A 25004-nucleotide genomic window follows, 5' to 3' on the forward strand; every position below is an offset into this window, starting at 1 on the left:
CTCATTGGACATCATTGCGGTGCATTATTGCGCTACGATGCTGACAGCTAATTAATGGCAATACCCTTGATGAATCTTATCACCAGTTGATCCGACCGCATGGTCAAACGTCGTGAAGCTCGTCAGATTGGTGGAGACTGGTACCGTGGTCGAGAGGATGGTTTAAATGAGCTCCATGCCAGCTAGTCGCGGCATATGCACATCCACGTCCATTCGAGGCAACAGTCTCTGCATTTGCCAGTAGCTCCGGCATGATAGGAACCTAATATTGGAGTTGCAACCATCTTTTACCAAAATTCTGCCTAGGTCCGAATAAAGTATCTAAATGGCATTGACGAAGAAGAGCTTGGCCTTACCATAGCATAGCGCCTTGTACAAAAAAGAGGAAACAGTCACTGGGTCTCGTAGCAAATGATCGGGTATAATACAAACTACACAACAGCACGCTTGACACGCACGGGAGCCCTGTCATGAAGGCATATCAATCTTCAACCGGATTATACGAGCAGTGTCATATCGAAATATTGATATCATTATGAGAAACGGAATCCAGACACCTGCTGTAATCTAACTTAACACTGTTACTACCGAGAAGCATTTTTGCACAACAAGCTTCTCTTAATATCTTTACCCAGTTACTTGATAAACCGCCGTGAAAAACGTAGTAATGATGACTGCTGCGATTCGTAGAAACTCTGAGATGGTTAAATCACAAACACCATACAACGTTCGTTATGAAGGAAACTCTCCACATGACAGTATCAGCACAGGAGACATCTTTGGATGGGCCTCATTCACATGTGCTGTAACCTGTCAGGCACTGACAAGTCTACAAACTGACGCATTGCAAGGCTCATCTTATTCTATGTATGCATTCTGCCGATTCCAATGTATTCTCTAATTTACGGATCCACAATTATGTACCGCCCTTTCTATTACTTTTAAAACCATACACATCCTCCTATCGAGCCAAGCAACAATGTCCATGAAGTTCTCTCGTCCTGTAAAATCCCAACGTGCATTCACTTCTTTGGAGATCACCGCTTACAAGCAAGTGTAACCGCCGTCAATCATGATCTCAGCACCAGTGGTGTACTTGGAGCTGTCAGAAGCAAGGTAAATGACGGCACCCTTGAGATCAGAAGGGTCGGCCATTCGACCCATGGGGATACGGTTGAGCCACTCGTCACGGAGAACGGGGTTGGCGTCGAGAATGACCTTAGTCAAGTTGGTGAGGACGTAACCCGGACTAAGAGCGTTGACACTGCATGGTGGTTAATTTTTGGTCATCGGTCACAGGAGAAACTAACATACCGGATACCCTTGAGAGCCCATTCGACGGCGAGGGATCGAGCCATGTGTCGCACAGCAGCCTCTGCGTCACAGTCAGCATTCAAACACGTTATTCATGGATCAAAAAAGACCCACTGGAAAAGTTGTAAGGGGTTTGAGGTTGAGGAACGTTGACAATCTGTGATTATCCAGTTAGCAGATATCAAAGTGCGGTAAGTGAATAGGCTTACGCTACCGCTCATAGATGCGACGAGGGTAATGGAACCACCTTCAGGCATAAGCTTGGCAGCCTCAAGTGCGCAATACCAAGTACCCATAATGTTGATGTCCAACAGCTTCTTGATCTTATCGATGGGGTACTCGTGAGCGACAAAGTTTTCGACAATACCGGCAGCAGTGACGACAGCGTCAAGCCGGCCGAATCTCTCCTTGACGGTGCTAAAGACCTGCTTGACAGAGGCCTCGTCGGAAACGTCGCAACCGAGACCAATAGCCTCAATTTCACCCTTCTCGGCTTGACCGTTCTCGACTACATGATGACACGTTAACAGAGTTCACGGCGAATAAGAGAATACAATACTCACCAAACCAGTCAACGAGCTCCTTGGCTGCACGCTCGGCATCCTCCTTCTTGAGATCGACAAGGACAATGGCGTTCGCGCCGCTTTCAAGTCGCCATCAGCACCGATCAGGAACAGAACAAGTCAATGGCATGTGCCAACGACCGAAAAAAGGCCCGGGACCAAACGTCGCGGCAGTTTAAGAAATCGGCGATGGCCGCCGCCTCATTCGTCCCTTTGCCGCACATATCGGTATGGAAAGTCCAAAAGCGCCGGGATTGGGGCCATGAAAAAAAGCATCGGTACTCACGATTCAACAAAAGTCCTGGCCATCATGTTACCAAGACCTCGAGCTGCACCAGTGACAAGGCAGACCTTGCCGTCCATAGAGAAAGATGCAAGAGTTCGCTTGGTGTGTCGACCAAAATCACCTCGCTGCATATCATGACCAGGATGCTTGTCTACCCATTTCTACATCATATCACGTGTCAACACAGGTGCAGAAACAGCGCACTGGGGTACGAGATCCTTTGAAACAAAAGAAACATGCGTGACCGGGACTCCACAACCAGGTGTTGGGAATCTCACCGACCGACATGGATTGCATGGATGGAAAAGCTCAAAAGCTCACCTCAGGGTGTTCAAACGTGAAACTCTCGTCGACAGCAGCGATCTTGGGCTCAATCTCGACTCGATGCTCCTCGTAACCATCGTCCTTCTTGTTGTTGCTGACAAGAGCGGACCTGGTGAAGGCTCGAAGTGGAGTGGTAGCAAAGGCAGATCGCCTGATGGGATTGGCAGTGGCCTTGAAAAGGCTAGAGCGGATGAAGGACATGGTTAAAAGTTGTGAAGAGGGTACAAAAGTGACTTGGAAGTGAAAGGAGCTGGGAGTGGAAATAAAATTGAATGGAAGAAGCGGCCTTATATACCATTGGCTCCTATTAAAAGTTTCATAACAGCAATTAATCCTTGTTGTCGAAAGGCTTGCATGGTTCATCTGCCTTTCTGGTCCACTCTATCCACGACTCCACACCTTTCTTTCATCTTCAAGCGATTTGCCGAAACTGTAATTTTGTGGCCCCGCGCCTTTGAAAGTTGAGCTGGAAAAGGCACGGCTGGAGAAGTTCGGGCCGTTCCGAAGAAGAAAGTGGTTTTTACTTACTGGTTCTAACGCCTTGTGCCTGATTAATCCCGTTTGTTTTGCTCCTTGCTGCTGCGTTTGGTCTTCATTCTGGGTTCTGGCCGTGGCTTCTGGGCACTGTACGTAGGCCGTGCTTTCCGGCTTCTTGAAAGCCCTATCCCCAATCACCATTTTTAGCAATCCGTCTTCTTGCCTTGCTCCCTCAAGTCGAGATCCCAGACCGAACAGTGGTCACGAGGAGGAATGAACAGAGGACAGAGAGAAGAGGAGGTTAGTTGAAAACGTGCGTACGTGCAAATTAATCCAAGGCTTCAGGCCAGAGGCTGAAGAAGGAAGAAGGCAATGTCACGCAGTAGGATGCACATCACATGCCACAATACGACTGCACGCTACTCAACGGTCGAAAACTGGCGGATAGACTTCAGCCTCCCAAAAGAAAGCATCGTACCCCAAACAACCAATGATATCGACGTCGTGCAACTAACGATCGACATGCGAAAGGTCTTCTGTAGCTTGAAATCTCGCTCGCTTCCTCATCATTATCCTTCAATAAATATTATACAGATTATACTAATATGAGGATAATACTGCCCCTTGTTGATCCTACGGTATAATCAAACACCGCATTACTAGTGGAGAGGAAGGCGATGACACGAAAAACAAACTTCTTGCTCATTACGCGTAGTACGTACTCAATGTCGAATCACCACTGCCTTTCCATGTTGTAACATACGTATCACTGGGAGACATGTCTGACGACAAGTCACCCAGCGGATTGTCTGTATAAGTATTTGAACTACCAGTGAATAATGAAAGCTATCAGCGAGTTCCTTTTTAACAGAATCGCAATAGACAAATGAACTGATAGCTCCATAAAGACAACAAGAGGTTGCATACAATACACTCAAAGCTATGAACGAGAAGGCAAAAACGAAGATACTCAGAAAAAATAATTACGGACAACTAAATTGGAGAATGTATTATAGTACAGATATCATGCTATTACCGTAGTGATCTGTCCAATCCTTTAGGCGGCTGCCTTCTTGGGAGCAGCCTTCTTCCTAGGGGCGGCCTTTTCAGGGACAACAACAGCGCCCTTGGCTATAACAATGTTCAACATGGATACACACTCGGCAAACGGTAATAACTCACGCGTATGAACTTTCTTAGAGGCGGAAGTCTTTTTGACAGCAGGAGCGACCTTCTTCACCACAGGCTTCTTCGTGGGAACGGCCTTGATGGCAGCGGGAGCAGTAACACCCTTCCTAACTGCGTGCTTTCTAGTCTCGGTACTTGCAGCTTTCTTAGGAGCAACGTTCTCCTTGCCAGCAGACGACTTCTTGTGAACAAGAGCAGGCTTCTGCAAGATAAGTCAGTGCATGTTCCAGAAACTGATAATGCAAGTTTACTAACTTTGGCACCGGCCTTCACTCGACCAGCAATCCCACTAGGAAGAGTAAGCTGGCCCTTTTCAGCACCCCGCTTGATGGCGTTCGATAAGTTGCTGATGTTGGCAGCGGAGCTCATGTCGAGTTTGTACTTGTCGGCGAGGAATCTGTAACCTCCAGTCAGACGTGACACCCACTAAGCTCTGTGATCGACTTACTTCTTGATAGTAGGTCGAGAGACACCTTTTCGAGCATCCCCTTTGTTCTGGGCGATGCATTCCTGTGATGAAAGTAATCAGCACAAGCCCTTCTATTTTTTTTATCTTTCCAGGCAGAATAAAGATTATGGCTATACACCTTAAATTTAAATCTATCGCCAGTGGGGTATGCATATATGCGAACTGCGCATAATAGCAGTAACCCTTGAACTGGATAGAAAAATAAATCATTGATGCTTTCCCTCCGCTTGGCATTGTACATTGGGTAACCAAAAACAAAGCGAGATCTACATCGGCGGAAGTAACCGGGTAAGATCGCCTGTGCAGCCCCGCATGGGAATGTCATAATTATTCGAGCAAAGATGCAACGAAGAGTCGCTCCAGATGGCTCAATTGACGATTAACAGCCATTCAAAGGCCGTTTTGCCACTCCTATTAGGATGGACCAGTGAAGGGCCAAAATGTAGACATGCCCGCAATCTCGTGGGAAAGAATCTTAACCATACACGAATGACAAAACATGAACTTACTTGGATCATAGAGAGGAAAGTTGGGTGAGTAGTAGCCTTCCTGGGAGGAGCAGCAGTCTTCTTGACAGGGGCCATGATGATTCAAGTATGACAGTTGTTTGTGAGAAGTGGCAAATGGCTGATAGGGGAAGAGATTGCAATGAAAAGGAAAGGATTTGTTAGCGTCGCCTTTCTAGTCACAGGGAGAAGTAGTCTGGCGCATTTATAAACCTTTGGCAGACGAAAGAGACGTCAGCTTACCTTGAAAAAATAAAAGTTGAGAGTTGTTGAAGATGGGAGTGTTATGGGGAAAGAGATGGAAGGCTTTGGGGGTGTCTGATTATATCTGCGCCGCGCTGGTGACCTGCTCAATCTGCGTAAGGAATCAAAACAAGAAAATACCTCATTTACTTTGAAAACTCATACCTCATGCATACCAACACTTGGGAAGGATTTTTTTGTTCCCAAGCATGCATAAGAGGCTAGCCGCATTTATGATGTCCTTACAATATCCCATACATAGGGAAAAAAGTCGTCAAATGGGAGAAGAATGTAATGATCACGTGACTTTGATCCACTTCTTCCACCCACGCAGGCTTCGAAAACGCCGGTAAGCTGATGTATAATCCCGAAGAAGCGTGAGAGTCATAAGCCTGTTTCCGAACTTACAATGTATGTTCACAGGGTAGGTGTTGACTAATAGAGGACGCTTTGTGGCAGAATCCAAGTGTTGCTGCTCGGCCGTTACGGAAAGACGGTGTGAGAAAGAGATTTGCGACAGTCATCAATCATTTCCCATGCGACCTAACAAGAACAAACCCACGAAGGGACATCTGCCACCTGCAGCTATTTATTTTACTTCTACTGAGCTGCAGAAGATCGTCTATGCATCCTTGAGATCCAAAGGAAATGATTTAACTTCCTTTGCCATATAAAGGTAGGAAGGTCCATCGTTGGCCAATCCATTCGATATTCCAAGTCCCGATATACCTCCTCCACCAGTTTGTTCATTCCAGGAGTGGTTGTACGCGCTCCCCTTCCAAGGGCTTGAACACACAAAACATTAGCTTCTGATAAAGGATTGGCTACTCAAGGTATGGATTTTTAGTTTCGGTACCAAGTGCTCTAGTCTGCTGGGAGTTCTCAGAAGTTAAGTGGTGGTAGTTTAGACACTCAGGTGAGACCCGGCGGCGCGTAGAATGCTGGGAAGGTCTGCAGTGGACTTTCATCACCTCTGACCGCCTGCATTTTTCATAGAGGTATAGAACAATCTCTAGTGACAATGAGAAATTCCTCTTTTCTGTGCTTTCCGTTTGAAGCTTTACCTACTTTCCCTCATCAATGAATTGTTCTGCAAGTTGTGTTCACTAACAACTGAAAGCGGGTTGTTTGGTTCCTTGTCATGATCGTCCTCCACTCATCAGGCACAATCGATAAACGATTTATGTTTTCATGACGTGGAAGATTTGAGTCTCCTCGGCGTTTGAAAATGTGGCACTCATATGAATGGTCGGCATCTGAGGTTGTAACGTACTACTTGTTACTACTTATATATTTCATTGAGCACTACGTACTGCGTGCATACACTGCCACCACCATCCAATACAGTATAAAACTTCTCAGTCTCCCAGAGTCATTGACCGGTAGGGTCTCAACTGATGCTTTACCAGTTACTGCACTTACAGATGTACTCGCTTATCTACGTACTATATGTAATCATCTTCATTACGATGTGGTGACGACCCAATTCAAGTGACACATTTTGTGATCTGTGATCATGTCCAATAAGGTGTCTCCTCTTATGGGACTATGGCAGTAGAACTTCAGGATTAAACCGGATTTATATGCGTATTATTTGCCAGAAGTTCATAGTTTATGCAAGTTCAAAAGGTAAAAGAATTCCGTCATCCATGACGAGATGGAAGCATTTTGAGTTGCAGACTGCCTATTCGGTTTCATCCAGGACGGTAACAAAGATAACAATGGATACCGTCCCGTCTGACTGCCCCGTGGCTGATGAGGCTCTAAGACCGGAAAGATTTACTAAGCATTTGAAAGATCCAGGTTGGCCGGTGGCAGGTCGTAACACAAAGTTGAGCGTTAATTACTGCTAATTGAATGTGCTCCTCGAATATCCAGTTATAACGTTCTCTACCCATCAATTAGTAGCATAGCCCCCGAGTCCTTTACTTGGAAGTTCATAAAGCCGACTAATTCTTCAAAAGCGGTTGGGCGTCAAAAGTCCGTCTGGAAACTGAGGCATATTATCAGATCCAAAGATTGATGCAAATCTAGAAGGCTGGGTTTGGCAATTTATTTATTGGAATGTAAGGTAGACAACATTTTCAGGGCATGAATCATAAGGAAGGATCCTGAAAGCTAATACTATCTTTAAACAACCTTAAGACATGTCAGTAACGAACATCGAACTAGTTTTTCGACAGTTGACCTACTTTGGGCGCCAGCATAACGATCTTCTCCCATCTTCCACCGCTGCCCGCACCGCCCTTAATCTTTCTCAACTCGCTCGCCACAGGCCCAACAATCCTTGTGCCCAACATTTCACCCTTGTTGTTCAACAAAACCGCAGCACTATCATCGAATCTGACCACGCTTCCATCTGGCCGTTGAGTGGTCTTCTTCACGCGCACAACTACTGCTCGTCGTATATCGCCCTTGCGGATTTTTTGAATGTTGGATGAGGCATTGGGATTCTTGACGACTTCGTTGGCGGGGATAGGACGGGCTTTGTTGACGACACAAACAATCTCATCCCCTGTATGTACAAATCAGTGGATATGAAAGTAGCTAATGCATTGATACGACATACCAACAGTGGCAAAGCCAGTGGACTTTAGTCTTGTCTTGACTTTCAAGACATTGATGCATTCAACCTTGAGAGCTCCGGTGTTGTCAATAACCTACAGAGCATTAATAGCCATTCTTGATCAGGGAACAAAGCTCACATTGAGAATACCCTTCAATCCAATCATTTTGGCTAGAGTCCCGCCCCAGTTTGAGATGATGAGATGAAATGCTTCGTTTAAAGAAAGAGGAGATGATGGAATTGATGAGGAGGATGGAGTGAGTGGCTTTTTCGACATTTTCCCTCGTTTCGGCGATGTCCGCATTGTTGTCTTAGAAAAAACACTTAATTAATTATTTCTTGCCTCATGCCGTCCTATAGAACGAACGAACGAAAGATGTCAATAAATGGTATCTTCTTTTACACTCGTGCTATACCAAAGGATGCGTTCATAAGTGATATACTCTGAAAGAGGGCAATCAAACGATTATGCCAGGGAAAGCGTCCCATCCAGCACTAGTATGGCCTCGCACAGACGGCGATAAGTCCCGCTGGCCCCAGACATCACCACCAAAAGCAAATGACTGGTATTTTGAGGAAGTTCCCGACAATGATCCGAAGTATCAATTGTATGAGCAGAAGACAGCGGAGGGAATCATCAAGTTTCTGGGCCTCGAAATTGATGGTCAGTGTGTTGAGATGTAATGAAAAGTAGGAAATTGAAAAGCGAGGCTGATAAAAGGCATAGCGACTAAGCAGAGAATGCCGTTACCCGAGGGATACAAGATATATGCACATAGGAAGAAGCAACCCGATGGATCGTTACGAACTGATTTCTATGTTTTTGTCTGTATGAATCTTGGAATGTGTGCCGAGTATGAACTGACATATAACATGACCATAGGGTTCCTCAAATGCTCTCAGAGTGCGTTTCTATCAATTAACGAGGCTACTTAGAATATAGCTAACATCGTTATTCCATTTGGTGTGCTTGATAGTTTCGAAGTACCAGGGAATTTGAACCTCATGCTGTTTGGCTCTTCGATACTTCTAAGAGTATCCTAGACCACTCAAAGGTACGGCCTATATACTTACTTGACTAGCTTCAGAATCGCTTATCAGAGAGTAGTGTGGATGCCCTTACAGCAAAGCTGGGAAAAAGATCAAAGCTCGGCAATCCCTTCCCGCGGCCCCCAAACGCCCTTTACCATCTATTTCCCCCTCCGCGGCTCAAGCTTTAGCTAAAAGGCCTAAAACAGATAGCGATGACATGGACAGAGAAAATGAGAGGGATAAGGGGAAAGGAAAAGGAAAAGGAAAAGAGAAAGAGTGGGTAGCTCCCGTATCTGAACCAAGGTTAAAGACTGCACGAGTCGTTCAAGAGACCAAGCTGAAAGAGCAAGTGGATGAGCAAGAAGATCTAGAAGAAGATATACAAGATCCAGATGATAAAGATACCATACCTTCGATAGTACCAGATCGGGCAGCGGAATTAACCCAAGGACGAAGATTCCGTAAGTTGAAGTGGAAAATTGGGTCTCTAAATTGACCTCAAAACAGGAAAAGGAGAATTGGTTTGGTATAAGATAGACACTATCATGCCTTCTGACGAACCACCGGAGTCGACTGATGTTCGACCTCTGACGCATTGGCCCGGACTCGTAAGCACCGTTGAACTTAAAGTTCGCACAGTCGGCCCTTCCGGACCCTCTCCCAAAATGACTCAGATGATTATCCAATATTATGCCTATCATATCCGGCCCTTGGGCATTTTTAGTCCCTACGATGAAGTAATTATGGATCCAAAGGACATGATACCTTGGTTAGGCGGAGACCAACTCAACGGTGGACCTAGAGCTTATGATGCTGTGGGGCAACAAGCAATGCACGCATTAAGAAAAGATGCGAAGAAGCAAGCAGAAGAGATAAAGAAGCAAGGGAAAAGTCTAAAGGAGGTGGAAAAGATTCTCAAAGAACCACCTGGCTGGGGTACTAAGTGGGCCAAAAAAATCAAGTTCACAGAAATGAAGGATTGGAACATGGTTGTCACCAAGTTTGCGTTTGCCCTGAGGGTTGCTGGGGTGAGTTTACTTCGCACCGCAGTACCGAAAGAGGATTAACACTAACAATATACACAGATCATCGGCAAGTGCTGGACCTTGACAGATAGAATTGAACCGTTAGAGGACGACCCAGACCTGTCAGATGAAGATTTGAAGGCTCTGAAATCTGGGAAAAAGATTTTTTACCAGGTTTGTTTCCCTCATGTTCTCGCAACCCGCTGTTTAAACATCATTAAACATCATTATAGGGCTTGTTTTGGGGTGGAGAACGTATATGGCTCGAGGACATGGTCAGACTAAAGGCAAATCGGAAAACCTACGCCCAAAACCAGAACTTCCCTCCCCCATCTGAAGGAGCTTCTGAGCGTGGTGTCACAATGCGGATCAGGTAGGTGCCATAAGTCAGAAATCTCTTGCAAAGTTAATACGAGTTTTACAGTAAAATAGAAATAGAAAGAAATTCCAATTCTCGTTCAGTTGCTTTCAATTGCATGCTCTATGGTGATCTCTACGAGATTGCCAAGCTCAGTGACGAGGAAACGACAGACCCAGAAAGCGGATATTTGAATGTGCTTACAGGAGAAGAAGGTTCAGGGCAAATACCTGCTGTGTTTGGGTATCATGCGCCTGAGGGGTACGCTTACAGGCAACTCAATCCAGAAGACAGTGAGACGATGTGTGAAATTTCTGGTGGGTCCGCATGTCATCATTTTGGAAAACAATCTGATAGCAGGTAGATCTGGCCGGTCGTATACATCCCGATTTTCTCGATGCGGACAAGCAAAATTGGTATATGGATCCCAAAAGACGTGAGGAAACAGCAGGAAGACTCGAGCCCAATAATCACCCGTATGCTATTATGGGATTGAGACCAGGATCCGAAGCGGCGTGTCATGGTACTATGAAATGGAAACGTAAATCCGTTTTCATCAAAGCCCTGGGAGTTGCACTGATGAAATGTCATGAAATGTCAATAGGCGATCTAATTCAAATTGTGCAGGATTCGCCGCTGAAGGTTGAGGAAGACATGATGTTTTTCTATGTTAAATCCATGAGAGAAGTGTTAGGGCTACCAGTACCTGGGAAAAGATCCGAGGAAAGTCAGGACAAGGAGGCTGGTGATGGAGGAGGAAACATTACGAAGGAGTAACAGTCAAGACGTAATACTAAGCGGGGAGGTTGAGGGAGATAAGTGCCACAACAGAAAACGCCGAGGGCGGAATGACGCTAGTGTTTATTTTTGTAACTGCTCCCATATTGGAGTAATGGATTTTGTAATGGGTCATTAGAAAATTTGGGATTGTATTACAAGATTGCAGAAAGACCTTATTTGTGGGAATTGACGCACCGCCCTCCGCTTCCCTTTGGCTATTCTTCGCTTTCAATTCTCGATTTCCCATAACATCCATCTCCCGGCTAATCCCAAACTCGTCCACAATCGCCTTTAAATCCACTGCCTTACCAGCCACATACTTCAATCCATCTCTACTACGGTACAAATCCCTTATATCAACGTGTGGTGACAGAACGACATCGACCTATCGCGTCTCCCATCACATCTGTTCCTGCTCCCATCACTGCCAACACACTTCTTCTGTCCCTCAGCACGTGTTAGCGACTTTAAGATCTCCCTAGGTACAAGCTCAGACGAATTATCCCATCGTCCATTGATCGTATTACTGCAACGACCCTTCCTTCGACCACCTGCTCATTGCGCAGTCAAGTTTAGTACTCAAGTGTCAACAAGAGTCTTAGCATTCATCATTCTGCAACACTAGCTACCCCGGCACCACTTTTAAAATGCGATTTACACCTTCTGCTGTCCTTGCTACCCTCTTCCTCGCGACCTCAGTTTTTGCGCAGCGAATGACTACCACTCTTGATGTCGAGGTTCGTCAATTTGCCATAGAGAATTTGTGCCATTGAAGCGCTAACTGTGTTAACAGGATGGCAACACTCTTGTCATCTCCATGACTACCGATGCACGGGGTGCCACCATCACATCGACTTTGAGTACGATCTTTAGTAATGGTGATGATGAAACCAGCACATCGTCTTCTAAGTCAACTTCGGCAAAGAGGACTACTACCACGACGTAAGTGACTCAGTCGTCTAGATTTTCGATTAGGCTTTAACGAATGCACAGTCCACGGGTTGTGGGAGCGGAAACCACAACCACTTCCACTGCTCCCCCCATGAGGACTACCACTTACTGGGTCGACACCGGTAATGGATACTGGACTGACTACACTTGGACTGCTCCTACTACCACGTGAGTCTCTCTTCTAATCTTGTTATCTTACATGAACTGACCAATGATAGTGTTCCCACTGTTGCCACCGTCAACGTTCCTGCTGGTACCGTCCAGAATTACAACGATTATCAGTCTGCTGTCAACTCTGCCGTTTTCTCATCCGCTCAAGAGGCTGTTGCCTCTTCAAATGCTCGTGCACGAGCTCAGCCCATCGGTATGGACAGCATTCTTGGAGGATGGATGACACTGGCGCTCGGTGCCATTGGTGCAGGTCTCGGCGTTCTCGCGCTCTAAGCAGAATCTGTCGGAAAATGATTGACAGAGTGCATTTAGAAGAGATTGGAGATCTCCAGAGAATCAGGCTCTGGAGCCTTGAGCAAATTGGTCCCATTGAGGCCTTTCACTTATTTATTTTTTTGCACTGTTATGGACAATAGTTTCACCTAACCACAATTTCATTAACTACCATAGTACTTCGTACTTTGCGATATACCTCTTACTTACAATTCTCTTGAGTCTGGACGAGTGATGACATGTTGATTTGATACCTATCATATGGCCAGATAAAAACGTTTGAGCCTGTCTGTCGCCCACTAAGTCAAGCAACAACCGACCATTGCACCGGAAACATCACTCTATGCATGCCTGATTCTCTTTTTGTCACGTTTATCTGCATTCCAGCATTGACACGCCGCCCTCACACTTGCTGCATCTAATGGAAAGAGGTAAGTAAGTAATAATTCGCAAGGTTTGCTTTGCCTTATCACATCATCGGATCGAGTATCGCGTACATCCGAAAGAGTTGGTCAGTCCGCTTCTTGGTCGTCTTTGTCAACAATTATAATACTTCCCTTTTACGTTCAAACCAACAGACATGGCCAAAATTCAGGCAACCCCTTTCAGACTTGCTCTTCTCCAGCTCGGCGGCCTCACCGCCTCCAAAGCTTCCAACATTTCAATTGCCGCTAAAGCAGTCACTTCTGCCGCTGCTTCCTCTCCTAAACCCCAGTTGATCGTTCTTCCCGAAATTTGGAATTCTCCTTATGCCGTTAGCAGCTTTAGAGAGTACAGCGAAAAGGTACCCGAAGTTGGAAGCAAGTGGAAGAGCTTGAAGGAAGGTGAGGAAGGAGAGACCATAAAGGCCCTTCGGGAGATGGCAAGGAGCAGTGGATGCTGGTTGATCGGCGGTAAGTTCGTTGCCCAGGTGTTGGAATGGGCCTGATAGTAGACAGGGTCTATTCCTGAAAGAGATGAGAAGACGGACAACATCTACAATACTTGTACTGTCTACGATCCTGAAGGTATGTCCTGTGTTATTGCGTATAGAGGAGACTTGTTAGTAATCTCGTCATCACGATGTAGGCACCCTCGTTGCTGTCCACCAGAAGGTTCATCTCTTCGATATTGACATTCCCGGTAAACAAACCTTCAAGGTAAGTGAGGGACAGTATCAAAGTTGTTCCGAAGCTCACAGTCCTCTTAGGAGTCAGACACTCTCACAGGGGGCTCTCACCTTACCACATTCACCACCCCTTTCGGCAAGATCGGTCTTGGTATCTGTTACGATATCGCAAGTCACTTTTCACCTTCTCTTCCATGCAGCCTGGATATTCTCATTCATACACTAACCATGTTTATCTAAACACAGCGTTTCCCCGAGATGGCAATGATCGCCGCTCGTCAAGGCTGTATTGCCATGATCTACCCCGCAGCGTTCAACACAACCACCGGTCCGATGCACTGGACTTTGCTTCAGCGTGCGAGGTAAGGCCCTTCGTATCCGCAACAGACGAGGGAGATACTAAAATAAAGTCATGCAGGGCTGTGGACAATGAGATTTATGTCGCCATGTGCTCGCCTGCTAGGCATCCAGAGGCCGCCTACCAAGCTGTACGTGTATTGTTTACTTTATTTGCTGTGTCGTTTGATCTCGTATCTGATATCTTGCGACAGTATGGCCACTCTAGTGTTGTGAACCCCGTGTAAGCCAATGACGACACTCTTTTGGGGAATATGAATAGGTGGGAACTTGTAGGCTAACGACGCACGTAACACAGCGGAGATGTAGTTGTTGAGGCTGACCATGAGCCCACCACTATCTACGCCGACATCGGTAAGCTATGAGTTAATCCACTTGACAAACTGGAAATACGGCTGATATAAACGTGCTAGACCCGGAGTTGCTCGCCACTACTAGAAGAAGTATCCCTGTTACTGTTCAAAGGAGGTTTGACGTCTATCCCGATGTTTCTTCTTCCTTCCAATAGGTCAGACAGGGGATGATCATGATCGATCGAGGGTAGAATGTTGTGAAAGAGCTTTTTTGGCAGACAGCAAGGCATGGCACATCAAAATGCATTATCGTATCAACACGTACAAGGACGAGTTTACTCCATTGTGAATGGCACAATCTTGGACCTCGTCTGGGCCAAATCTACCTCGACAATACTTTTTTCCATTGGCAAAGGTCCAGATCAGGAAAGCCTGGGAGTCACGTACGTCAATGGCGCACTGAGGTACAAAAACACCACCAGCCTTGCCGTCCACTGAAGATACGAGTGTTCATGATGCAGCACTCTTCACTCGCGCCTTCTTTCGGGCCTATTCTTTCTCGTCCTCCCATATCCATTCATTGTTTATGAAGCAAAAACGCCTGAGAGATAGGTGCGTTTGAGATTGCGATCCCGGCTCATCCACAAATCAGAATGCTTGTGCGTATTGTTCTGCAAAATCTGCCTTTGCAAACTGCTGCACCAAGCTTGACAAAGAGCAGCGTTCATGAACCCGAATTTGATTCCCCACGTTTCAGCTACAAGGTTATGCCAGACTTTTTCTGTGTCGAATCATTATCGTCATCACTTGGCTGGGACGACGGTAGGGGATGGTTTTTGTAGGTTTCGGAGGAGAAAGAGGAGTGAATGCGTTTGAACATTTCCCAGATTCACTTGCTTGTTATAGACGGCAGTTTTGACCTTTTCGGGAATCGTAAACTTAACCAGGCGCTCATCGTCCTATGCATGCATGCCAAAGAAAAGAGAAAAAAAAGTTACCCTAAATACAAACCATCATGCACTCCCGCTCTCACCCCACACACTCCCCTACAGCCTCTCCACGACGATCGCAGACGCGGCACCACCGCCGTTGCAGATGGCAGCGACGCCCTTCTCACCCTTCTTCAAAGCGTGCACCAGGGTGACGACAATTCGGGAACCAGAGGAACCGATAGGCTGCGTTTTTCGAGTCAGTTTGTTGAAAGAAGGGGGAGGGAGAGTATAAGAAAAAGGACGTACGTGACCGAGGGCGACGGCACCGCCCTTGACGTTGACCTTGGACCTGTCCAAACCGAGCACCCTTTCAGCCGCGACGCCCACCACGGAAAAGGCCTCGTTGAATTCCCAGAGGGCGATCTCGTCCTTGGTCACACCGGCATTCTTGAGAGCAAGGGGTACGGCGAGGGTAGGGGCGGTGGGGAAGTCGATGGGAGCACAAGCGGCGTCGGCGAAGCCTTTTTTGCAGATCAGGTGTTAATAATGGGTATAACAACGAAGAAGAATGGAGACATACCGAGAATCTTGGCAAGAGGCTTCAAGCCTTCCTTCTCCACAACCTCGCCAGAAGCCAAGACGACGGCGGAAGCACCGTCGTTGAGGGTGGACGCGTTGGCAGCGGTAACGGTCCCGTTCTCCTTGACAAAGACCGGTCTGATGGTCCTAAACTTGTCCTTCAAAAGCTTCTTGTACTCCTCGTCCTCCTTGACCACGACATCTCCCTTTCGGCCCTTGACGGTGACGGGCGCAATCTCATCGGCAAACGCGTCGGCGGCCCACGCTTCTTGGGCGCGGGTGTAGGACGAGAGACAAAAGTCGTCCTGGTCTTCACGGGTGATCTTGAGCTTGGCGGCGGTGTGTTCGGCACAGTTGCCCATGGGGAACTTGTTGTACACGTCAAAGAGACCGTCGACGACGAGAGAGTCCTTGGTCTCAAAGTGGCCGAACGCGGGTGTCTGACGGGGGACAAGGAAGCTGTTTGTTACAAAGTCAGCCTGGGGCTCGTTTTGTCTGCGATACATTTGCGAAAAACGTACGGAGCCTGGGACATGCTCTCCATACCACCGGCGACCATGACACCCCTCTGGCCAAGCTGGATGTTTTGGGCGGCAAGCATAATGGCCTTCATACCACTGGCACAGACCTTGTTGATGGTGGTGGCATCTGCAGTCTCGGGGATACTATAGTGCATCTGTTGTCAGCACCTTTTTTCCAGTTTTCTTTTTCAGACGCACCCTGCACCGATACCGACCTGCCTGGCGGGCGACTGCCCGACACCAGCCTGGACGACGTTGCCCATGTAAAGCTCCTCGACGCGCTCTGGCTTGATACCGGCCCTCTCGACGGCGTGCTTGACGGCGACGACACCGAGTTGCGGGGCGGAGACGGTGGCGAGGGCGCCGTCCTTTGCGCCGACGGGGGTTCGGGAGGCGGAGACGATGTACACGGGGTTGGCCTGTGGGCGCCAATGTCAGTGTGGCCCAGCGGCAGGCGAAGAGGGGCACGAACCATTATGCGGGCTTGTTTGATGTTTTGTGATAAAAGACGGAGAGAGGTGTGCATGTTTTGTTTATTTACTGAAAAAGCGCGGCGTGGGGGGGAGAGTTGCTCGTACGAGAGGGCGGATCAAGGGTCCACGCACAGGGAACTGGGGTATTTTATGTATTGCGGTAATGGAGAGGCGTCTATAACATTCATGCATGCAAACAGCCACGGCACAGCGCAGCCACTGCTATATATTCTCACGACAATTACCCATTCTATCACGAGCACCCGGGAATCCGGTTTTACACTGCCGGGCCCTCGTAAGCACCCCTCTATCCCCGCCAGCCATGGACGACACTCACCATATTTGCCGAAGAAGGGGATCAGGCTCTGCGCGAGCGTGTACGAGAACACGAGCTTGGGGCCGACGACGAGGATCTGATGCATAGTTCAGTATATGCAATATGCACATTTCATCGACTGCGATGCATGGGAAAAAAAAAAAAAAACGATTAAACTCACCTTGGGAGTCAGTCCCTTGAAGAACGCGCCCATACCCTCCTGCTTGATCATCTCCTTGATAATGGTGGCACCGCCGACGCTGGATCCAAAGTTGGCGTTCTGGATACGGGTCTTGACGACGTCGAGAGGCGCAGCGACGGTGATGGACGCGACCGCACCGGCGATGGAAGCCACAAAGTCTATCCAGCGTTCCGCTTAGCTTTGATACAACACGAACGAACCAGGACATACTCTGAGTCCAGGTGGCGGAAGAGTAGTCGGAAAGCTTGAACAAGAACTCCTTGGTCACAGCAGACCCACCAAACAACTGCCGTATCTCATCAGCTTGTGGCCGTCCAACGGGAGACGATACGAGACATGACTCACGGCAAACGAGCCCGGCGCGTTCCTCGCCATAGTCCATCCCCATCCTCGGTACAAGGACCCGATACCCTCGTCCGTCACAAGCTTGAGCAAACCACGTCCGCGGATAGAATCCGGGTTGGTCTGCATCTTGATCTTGAGGACGTCCAGCGGGAGGAGGACCTGTTGTGCATGTTCAGATATTGTAACACGATAAAAACAAGAGCGACTTACGACTTCACCAATACCTGTCAGGCTATTGGTCAATCATATCAGCACGCGTCAAAGCTCGTTCCAACGCGACAACAACAGAATACACTTACGATCCGGCGGTCGCGTGCATCATCATACCACCCCACTTGTTCCCGAAAGTAGACTTGAACCATCCACCGCCATTCTTGTCAATCACATCCCTGAACCAAGGCTGCCCACCAAACTTGTACACCCGCTGGGCGATCTTGTAGCCGGCAGCGTATCCAAGACCGGGGAACAGGGACAAGAACTTTGAGTGGATGGGGGCGGTAGCGGCGGATCGGAAGATGATGGAGTTGAGCGAGGTGGTGGAGAGCGCGGCCTTGTTGGACATGAGACGCTTGGCGACGGTGTCCTACACAAAACACGAAACAATGAGCCCATGCACACGCGGCCGAGTTCTCGCGGCCAGTATGGCTGGTTCGATGCATATACTCACGACCGGGTGGAAAACAAGCAACTCGGCGACACCTGCCGGGGGGTATAAGCGTCGACCGTGCAGGGGTTCATGGGGATGCGATGGGACTGACCTGAAGCACCTGAACCGAGGACCCTGGCGGTACCGGACTCTCCTTTTCCAAGCTTGCCGTCAGCGGGGGGGGACATGGTTGCGGGTGGATGAGAGTACGCTGGGCGGGGAGTAGACGGCGGAGAGGTGGTTTTGTTGCCTCTTTTTTTTTTTTTTTTGGCTTTTTTGTGAAAAAGAGCAGGGCGAGTGATAAGAGAATCAGGTCAACTTTTGCAAAAAGGCACGGCGGGATCCTCCGAGGCGCGGATTTGGGCACGCGCAGTATTCTGGGATCTGGGCGGGAATTGCGTCTGCCAGGTGGGGCTAAACTGGGCCGTCAAGCCGCTTCCGTGGGGAAACTGGGCGCCACACGCGGGATTTGCGGGAATACGTGCCCGCCGTCGTCGGCCGTTGTCTACAACTGGAGACGCAACTCCCCCTCCCCCTCCCCCTCCCCCTCCCCCTCCCCCCGCCATCCACACGCACCATGCTCCCCACCGCCGCCCGCCGCTCGCTCGCAGGTCTCATCCCCCCCAAGATCGCCACCCCCGGCGCCGTCGTCCGTCCCTCCCCCCCGCCCGCGCGCAGCTGCTGACCGTAAACCCACTGTAGTCGTCCGGCACCACGTCCGCCAGGACCGCCCAGGTCATCGACTTTTACTCCAAGCTCCCCAAGGGCCCCAAGCCCGCCAGCGAGAGGGTCGGCGGCATCAAGGGCAGGTTCTTCCAGGGCAAGAACGCTTCAGGGTGAGTCGTGGTCGGTGGAACGGGATTGGGATGTACTGTACGAGGATATGCCTGACCACCCTCGCAGCGCGCCCGTCGTCGCCACGCTTGGTGCCCTCTTCCTCATCGGCTACACGATCGACTACAACAGTACGTCTCTCCGTCACTGATTTTCATCTCCACCTTGACTGACCACATCTCGACTTTTTTTCCATCCCCACTTTGCCAACCTTGCCACGCCCACCCAAACAGTGCACCTCAAGCACCACAAGCACGGCCACCACTAGACGTCTTTGGACCTAGAGATGCGTGATAGTAGTTTTTAAAAATGAACCCAAAAGGAATGCAGTGTTGTGGATGTCTCGCGCGGGAGGAATTGGCGCAAGGAAACAAGAAGGAAGCGCTCGGACCGTCAACCGTCGAATTTTGCATTTGAAAAGGGAGCAATACGCTTATCGCCCGACTACTACATGTGGAAAGAAAAAGCAAACCCGATACAAATGACATTTGACTCTTTGCCTAACCGCTCATGGTAGATTCAAAGTGAAGTACATAACTGTCAAGCTTACGCTCATGGAGCCTATACTGATGGAGCCTATATTGATACACACACACAACAACTCGATATGAGACCCGAGTTCAATATACCACTACACTATTCAACGACCTATCGTAATATAGCTATTCGGTAGATCGACCATTCCGTAGAATTAATACCAAAGAGCCGATATTCCTGTTATATACTGTGGGCGGCAATGGAACGGAACCAACTGAATCGATTAACCAATAGGACACTTGAGTATTTCCCTACAACCTCTTAAAAAGATCTTCGCACATATAAAAAAAAAGTGGCTGGCTGTTTGAAAATGGTCCGAAAAAGGCCAAAATCACTCCAACGAGCCCAGCCAAACGTCCCAGTTTGCAACAAGCCTCGGCAACCGGCCAATGTCCGCAAAAAGCGTCGGAGCCTACTTCATTCACCACGCACCACGCACCACTGCTATTTTCTCATACGTGCGGCGGTGTCTGCCGGTTTCTGCTGGGGACTTTTGCCCGAGCGGTTCTCCAAAGCTCTGCCGCCGCCGCCCGGCAAAAAAGTTTTGCCCGTGGCAAAAGTATCGCGGGCAAAAGTAGCTACTTCCCCCCACATCTCTCCCAACCACCCGCCCAACGCCGAGCGGTTCCCACCCGGGTTTTCACTCCCGTGACTCCATCCTCTCGCATTATTACCCTTCTCCTTCTCCTTTTGCTTTTGCTTCTTCCCGCGTCTCCCTGCGCCAGAACCGGCATAGGCAGGTCGAGGATGGTCGAGATCTTGGCCAAGATCGATATGGTTTCGTGAACGAGTCGATAATTTCGGATTATCCACATGGTGCACCGCGTTAGCGGCGACTTGCCGACCAGACATGGGTCCCGTTCCCTCTGCACCGTCTCCAGCCCGGGACGACAAGTCATCATCATATTCAAACCCATCCTCATCCTCCTCGCCCACATCGCTCCCTTCAAACACACCCCAAATATCCGACGCTTCAAGCTGGGCCAACGTCGTCGACTTGCTTGGTTCTCGCAAACCACTGGAAATCGGAGGAGCGGGGATGGTCCAGAGAGTGGAAAAGTCGACAGATTGGAAGAATGGATGGGTTTTGATGAATGTAATGCTAGGTCGGAGATTGGGTTCGAGATTCTAACCAGATTTCCAAATTTTCGCGCGTGAGCGAAAACAAAAATATAAAAAATGTCTGGAACCCTCCATCTCGAGAGATAGTTCAAGACTTACCAAAATGGTGTCAATGAGGGACTTTGCATCTTTGTCAATGCATTCAGGAAACTCCATTTCCCGTTTCAAGATCTTTTGAAAGGTCAAGTAATCTGTTGCACCTCGGAATGGCGGTTTCCCACAGATAAACTGGTAGAGGATGCACCCAAAAGCCCAAATGTCGGATCTGTGTTACGTCAAAGAGACAAAATCAAGTTTCAGCAATTAAACAAAACAAAAAGAACGAAAGGTTGGGAAAAGGCATTGTAAAACATACGCCGTGGTTGCAACTTCGTTTCGCAAGACTTCAGGACTGACAAAATCCGCACTCCCAACAAACGATCGGCTTCTTGAACTATCATCTGCGACCGGCTCTTCTCGTGCAATGATCTTGGCACTTCCAAAATCTGTAATCTTGATACGCATATCCTCGTCAAGAAGAATGCTAAGATACGTGAATCAGCATGCAAACCCAAAATAATAATAACAATAAACACTTACTTTTCCGGCTTGAGGTCACGGTGAATGACACCTCGGGAATGCACGAATTCAAGAGTATCAATCAACTGAGCGGCATAATACCGTGCAGAAGTGATATCAAGCGAGCCGTATTTGCGAATCATCGACGCCAATTCGCCATTACTCGCAAGGCTCAGCACAAAGTCTAAGTGTCTTTCGTTTAGCTCGCTACCCCTATAAACCAGGAAAATGAATCCGCTCACAGAGTGAAGAAGAATCGTTAAACGTAGAGAACAACCTGACAACACCCGGGTGTGCAGCAGCAGCAGGCGATTTGCCTGTAGTACTCCCACTCTTCATTGATCTCTCACTCGGTGCCAATGACTGACGCCGGCGTTTAGGTGTCGAGTGAGGTCGATCTCGAGCGGTTTCTCTGCTCGTACGTTGCCCGTCGACTGACAAGAGGGGTGAACTGCGTGGTTCGGGGGTAGACGGTATCTGAGGTGGAGGAAGGGTAAGGTGGATGGCAGCCCCGAGATCTTCAGAGCTTGCCCCTGGCTCTTCTTCGTCCTTGTCCTTTTCTCCGCCTTCAGTCGACTCTTCCCGTACAGGTGAGGGAGGACGAGACCTTGTCATATTGTCCCAATCTCTATCCCTATCCCATTCACGTGACGGTGTCTCCTGTCGATCTCCTCGATCATGAATAAGCATCTCAGTCTGTTCCTGCACCCGTGTCGGAGGTTCGGCTGAGCGGCTAGGTCGCCTGCCCTTGGTATTGCCACCACCTCCACTTGTTGCAGTCGGAGAGAGCTGAGTGCTACCACTCGAAGCAGTAAGGACGGGGCTGGAAGCGGCGCTAGAGGTGGTTACGATGGAAAGGCGATCACGCGTATCTTTCTTGCTGCTGCTGGCCGCCCCGCCAGCGACTGAAGCCACACTGGACTGGCCACCTATACTAGCGGTGGATTTGCGTTTCCCAGCGCTTCCCGTCTGGGTATACCCACTGCTCGAAGAGCTCGATACTCCTCGCTTATGGCCCTTGGAAGGTCGAGGATCAGATAATCGAATAAGAGCGTCCCGCTCTACCATGGCGTACTTGACCTTTTTCTCCTGAATAAGGTGCGCCTGATTGATAACCTTGAGGGCATACTTTCTGGCCGGTTGGGGAGAAGTAGGAGAGTGTGTGTTGGCAGAAGGGGTGACACAGTAGACTGTAGAGTAGGACCCGACGCCGAGCTCTTCACCAAGGACCCAGTCGTCCAAGCTGTGTTTCTTGAGTGCTCCAGAGCTGGCGCTTGAAACCTGGCTTTGACGACGCTCCCGATCATCGCCATCTCTCAATCGATTCCGTTGACTTCTTCCCCAGTTTTGCCCCGCGTCGACACTAAGCGTCCTTGGCTTCCCGCCAAGCGCCCTATACGAGCTTGTAGGTGATGACGGCGTGCTCAAATGGCCATGCCGGCCGCGTACGGGCGAGTTACCCGTTGAGCGAGGTCGTTCGACAGAATGGGATTCGCGATCATGAGAAAGTCGCTCATTCGGGTCGACAGAGATGGTTACGCGGAGAGGAATGGTGTTGCTATTCGGTGAGAGATCTTGCTGGGCTAAAAAGGACTTGCCGAGAGGTGTACTTGGCGAGGTACCCGACACAGTCTCAGTGTTTGACTGTCTTTTGGGGACCATGTTGAGGATCGGAGACGGTGATGGCGACAAGGCCACGATAGAAGGCGGCACATGCCTCGCCTGTGGACTTGTCCCAAGTCTGTTTGATCTTGGGCCATTCCTGGCCAATCCGCCTCGTCCTCCGACACTCAATCCGGGACTGGTATAACTCGTATCCCGCTCCGCCTCGTTCTCACTGTGGCGACTGGAAGGAAGCTGTGACCTGCTTGTGGCTGCTGTGGAGGTCTCTATGGGCGGCGGGCGCATGGGGACTGCCTGTACGGAGGAGGTGGAGGAGCATGATGCAGTGGAGCGGGAAGAGGAGGAGGAGGAATTTCTGGCCATAGTGGGTGCGGACAGGCGGGCGTAGGGGGAGGACGGAGGTGGAGTGGAGGAGGTCGGGGAGGGGGCGGCGGCGAGTGAAGCCATTGGGGACGAGCATACAACACAGCGAAGGAATAAGAGAGTGATGAGTCAAGAGGGGAGAACAACGGAACCAAATTTTACACAAACACAGCAGAAATAGCAAATGGATAATATATATGCATGCATCGATACTTGTTAACAACCCGCACACCAGCGTGGCCATGCAACAGACATCCCGTCCCCACCATGCATACTCGTCATCGGCCCATCGCCGCTTCACCATGTACTGCCATCCCTCGGATCACTAACCGCCTTCCGGCGACGCGAGCCGTATCCTCCCTGTTTACCAGGAGGTTTCTTTTCGCGAGTGCGGAATCAGACAAGATGGCCAGTATCACAGGCGCATCTGCCAGCTGCTAGAGATCGTATGCACCGTGCGAAACATCGGCACATTTTGCATCTGTGGCAGCGTACCAGCCAAATAACGCGGGACACGAGAGGAACAAGCAAGTGGGACGATCAGGGCTCTTCTGGCGAGACTTGTACTCTTATATCCGCCGACTTTCCGCAAGATCATTGGGGAGGAGAGATTGAAGCACATGGGCGACAGGCCCCGAGCTCACATGGCAGGAGGATTACTAAATGGACCGCCGTAGAGAGTCGAATACGCGATGAAGTGAAAACCATGACCATCCCTGGCCGCGCTTATGACCTTTGCCTGTCCAAGAGATGTCGACGGGATCAAATCTTGGGTCGTGTCGTTCGCGGGGGGGAAATTCAGCCTCTTGTACACTTTTCCCTGTGACACCTCCCAAAAGCCAACCCATATACCACTCACAATGCTCGCCAGACGCTCTCTCCTCGCTGCCAGAACATTTGCTGCGCCCCTCAGACAACGCACTCCTCTTTTTCTTTCCGCTCGTAACCTTTCCACCGCAACTGCGCCTTTATCACAGTCCACTTCCACCACCACTCAATACACCCAGCCCGAAGCTGCCGAACCCGAATTCGATCTTGCCGGTAGAAGAGAAAAATGGTACCACATTATGCGAACTAGACAAGGAGAGTTGCCAGTGTACGCAAAGTATAGAAATGACGGTGGTTGCAAGACTATCGTGAGGAAGATTGAGGTGAGTTTCGTGTAAAGAGTATCGCGAATCATTGCTGAATGACTTTTGACAGGGTGATTCTCACGTAAGACTATTGCTACCGCTCACCATATCTCTCGGATGCTGATAATCAGATAACCAGACTCTCAAGGACCAGCTGAACGAATGGTTTGAGCAATCTCACCTCGATCCCTTCACGCGACCCCCACAAGCCACCGTCAAGCCGACGAACGGTGAAGTGCAAATCAAGGGACATTGGGTTGAGGAGATCAAGGACTTTTTGTCTGATCGAGGGTTCTAGACGCTGCATCTTGCATTTCTTTGTTCATGGGTATTACATGTATGAGATAGATCAGGGACTGACTGAGAGAAAGTGAGACACGGCCCCGAGGCTGGCCATGGTAAATGGTTGGTAGATGGAATAAAACGGGCAGAATTGGTGTCGGATTGGTGGATATTCTCTGTCTGGACGGATTGTTGTTTGGCACGAAACTTTGTTCAAACGTACGGACTGGACTGGTTTGAATACTCATGAGTTG

At 49.1% G+C, this 25004-nt stretch overlaps 11 protein-coding genes across 11 annotated transcripts; 5 read left to right on the forward strand and 6 right to left on the reverse strand.

The window, feature by feature from the left end:
• Positions 1-1044: 1044 nt before the first annotated feature.
• Positions 1045-2688, reverse strand: CNBC1830 (hypothetical protein; the record flags this gene model as incomplete). Its single annotated transcript, XM_771599.1, has 7 exons — positions 1045-1264; positions 1315-1375; positions 1429-1471; positions 1524-1822; positions 1878-1957; positions 2164-2324; positions 2485-2688. 7 exons carry the CDS (start codon positions 2686-2688, stop codon positions 1045-1047), a joined length of 1068 nt encoding a protein of 355 aa, XP_776692.1.
• A 1333-nt stretch (positions 2689-4021) lies between these two features.
• Positions 4022-5205, reverse strand: CNBC1840 (hypothetical protein; the record flags this gene model as incomplete). Its single annotated transcript, XM_771600.1, has 5 exons — positions 4022-4095; positions 4147-4354; positions 4408-4549; positions 4601-4662; positions 5131-5205. 5 exons carry the CDS (start codon positions 5203-5205, stop codon positions 4022-4024), a joined length of 561 nt encoding a protein of 186 aa, XP_776693.1.
• A 2295-nt stretch (positions 5206-7500) lies between these two features.
• CNBC1850 (mitochondrial 54S ribosomal protein YmL38/YmL34) lies at positions 7501-8102 on the reverse strand (the record flags this gene model as incomplete). The annotated part of the gene is made up of 4 exons (XM_771601.1): positions 7501-7509; positions 7563-7885; positions 7940-8030; positions 8076-8102. The coding sequence occupies 4 exons, from the start codon at positions 8100-8102 to the stop codon at positions 7501-7503; spliced, it is 450 nt and encodes a 149-aa protein (XP_776694.1).
• Positions 8103-8404: 302 nt separating this feature from the next.
• On the forward strand, positions 8405-11128 carry CNBC1860 (hypothetical protein; the record flags this gene model as incomplete). The annotated part of the gene is made up of 11 exons (XM_771602.1): positions 8405-8600; positions 8664-8761; positions 8820-8840; positions 8914-8991; positions 9045-9429; positions 9476-9996; positions 10054-10167; positions 10227-10366; positions 10418-10668; positions 10716-10892; positions 10956-11128. 11 exons carry the CDS (start codon positions 8405-8407, stop codon positions 11126-11128), a joined length of 2154 nt encoding a protein of 717 aa, XP_776695.1.
• A 650-nt stretch (positions 11129-11778) lies between these two features.
• Positions 11779-12526, forward strand: CNBC1870 (hypothetical protein; the record flags this gene model as incomplete). Its single annotated transcript, XM_771603.1, has 4 exons — positions 11779-11868; positions 11925-12073; positions 12125-12250; positions 12301-12526. 4 exons carry the CDS (start codon positions 11779-11781, stop codon positions 12524-12526), a joined length of 591 nt encoding a protein of 196 aa, XP_776696.1.
• A 580-nt stretch (positions 12527-13106) lies between these two features.
• Positions 13107-14499, forward strand: CNBC1880 (hypothetical protein; the record flags this gene model as incomplete). Its single annotated transcript, XM_771604.1, has 9 exons — positions 13107-13419; positions 13465-13533; positions 13595-13665; positions 13716-13802; positions 13881-13996; positions 14053-14122; positions 14186-14214; positions 14290-14345; positions 14405-14499. The coding sequence occupies 9 exons, from the start codon at positions 13107-13109 to the stop codon at positions 14497-14499; spliced, it is 906 nt and encodes a 301-aa protein (XP_776697.1).
• An 831-nt stretch (positions 14500-15330) lies between these two features.
• CNBC1890 (hypothetical protein) lies at positions 15331-16842 on the reverse strand (the record flags this gene model as incomplete). The annotated part of the gene is made up of 6 exons (XM_771605.1): positions 15331-15459; positions 15523-15737; positions 15797-16254; positions 16317-16460; positions 16515-16735; positions 16789-16842. 6 exons carry the CDS (start codon positions 16840-16842, stop codon positions 15331-15333), a joined length of 1221 nt encoding a protein of 406 aa, XP_776698.1.
• A 224-nt stretch (positions 16843-17066) lies between these two features.
• On the reverse strand, positions 17067-18486 carry CNBC1900 (hypothetical protein; the record flags this gene model as incomplete). Its single annotated transcript, XM_771606.1, has 9 exons — positions 17067-17071; positions 17127-17202; positions 17287-17465; positions 17518-17593; positions 17653-17811; positions 17863-17884; positions 17952-18235; positions 18320-18351; positions 18411-18486. 9 exons carry the CDS (start codon positions 18484-18486, stop codon positions 17067-17069), a joined length of 909 nt encoding a protein of 302 aa, XP_776699.1.
• A 389-nt stretch (positions 18487-18875) lies between these two features.
• Positions 18876-19400, forward strand: CNBC1910 (hypothetical protein; the record flags this gene model as incomplete). The annotated part of the gene is made up of 4 exons (XM_771607.1): positions 18876-18947; positions 19001-19134; positions 19202-19263; positions 19366-19400. 4 exons carry the CDS (start codon positions 18876-18878, stop codon positions 19398-19400), a joined length of 303 nt encoding a protein of 100 aa, XP_776700.1.
• Positions 19401-20113: 713 nt separating this feature from the next.
• Positions 20114-23419, reverse strand: CNBC1920 (hypothetical protein; the record flags this gene model as incomplete). The annotated part of the gene is made up of 5 exons (XM_771608.1): positions 20114-20797; positions 20891-21056; positions 21147-21314; positions 21371-21533; positions 21592-23419. The coding sequence occupies 5 exons, from the start codon at positions 23417-23419 to the stop codon at positions 20114-20116; spliced, it is 3009 nt and encodes a 1002-aa protein (XP_776701.1).
• A 776-nt stretch (positions 23420-24195) lies between these two features.
• CNBC1930 (hypothetical protein) lies at positions 24196-24766 on the forward strand (the record flags this gene model as incomplete). The annotated part of the gene is made up of 3 exons (XM_771609.1): positions 24196-24486; positions 24539-24550; positions 24608-24766. 3 exons carry the CDS (start codon positions 24196-24198, stop codon positions 24764-24766), a joined length of 462 nt encoding a protein of 153 aa, XP_776702.1.
• Positions 24767-25004: the final 238 nt, after the last annotated feature.

The sequence above is a fragment of the Cryptococcus neoformans genome, chromosome 3 (assembly GCF_000149385.1).
Source record: "Cryptococcus neoformans var. neoformans B-3501A chromosome 3, whole genome shotgun sequence".
Taxonomy (NCBI): domain Eukaryota; kingdom Fungi; phylum Basidiomycota; class Tremellomycetes; order Tremellales; family Cryptococcaceae; genus Cryptococcus; species Cryptococcus deneoformans.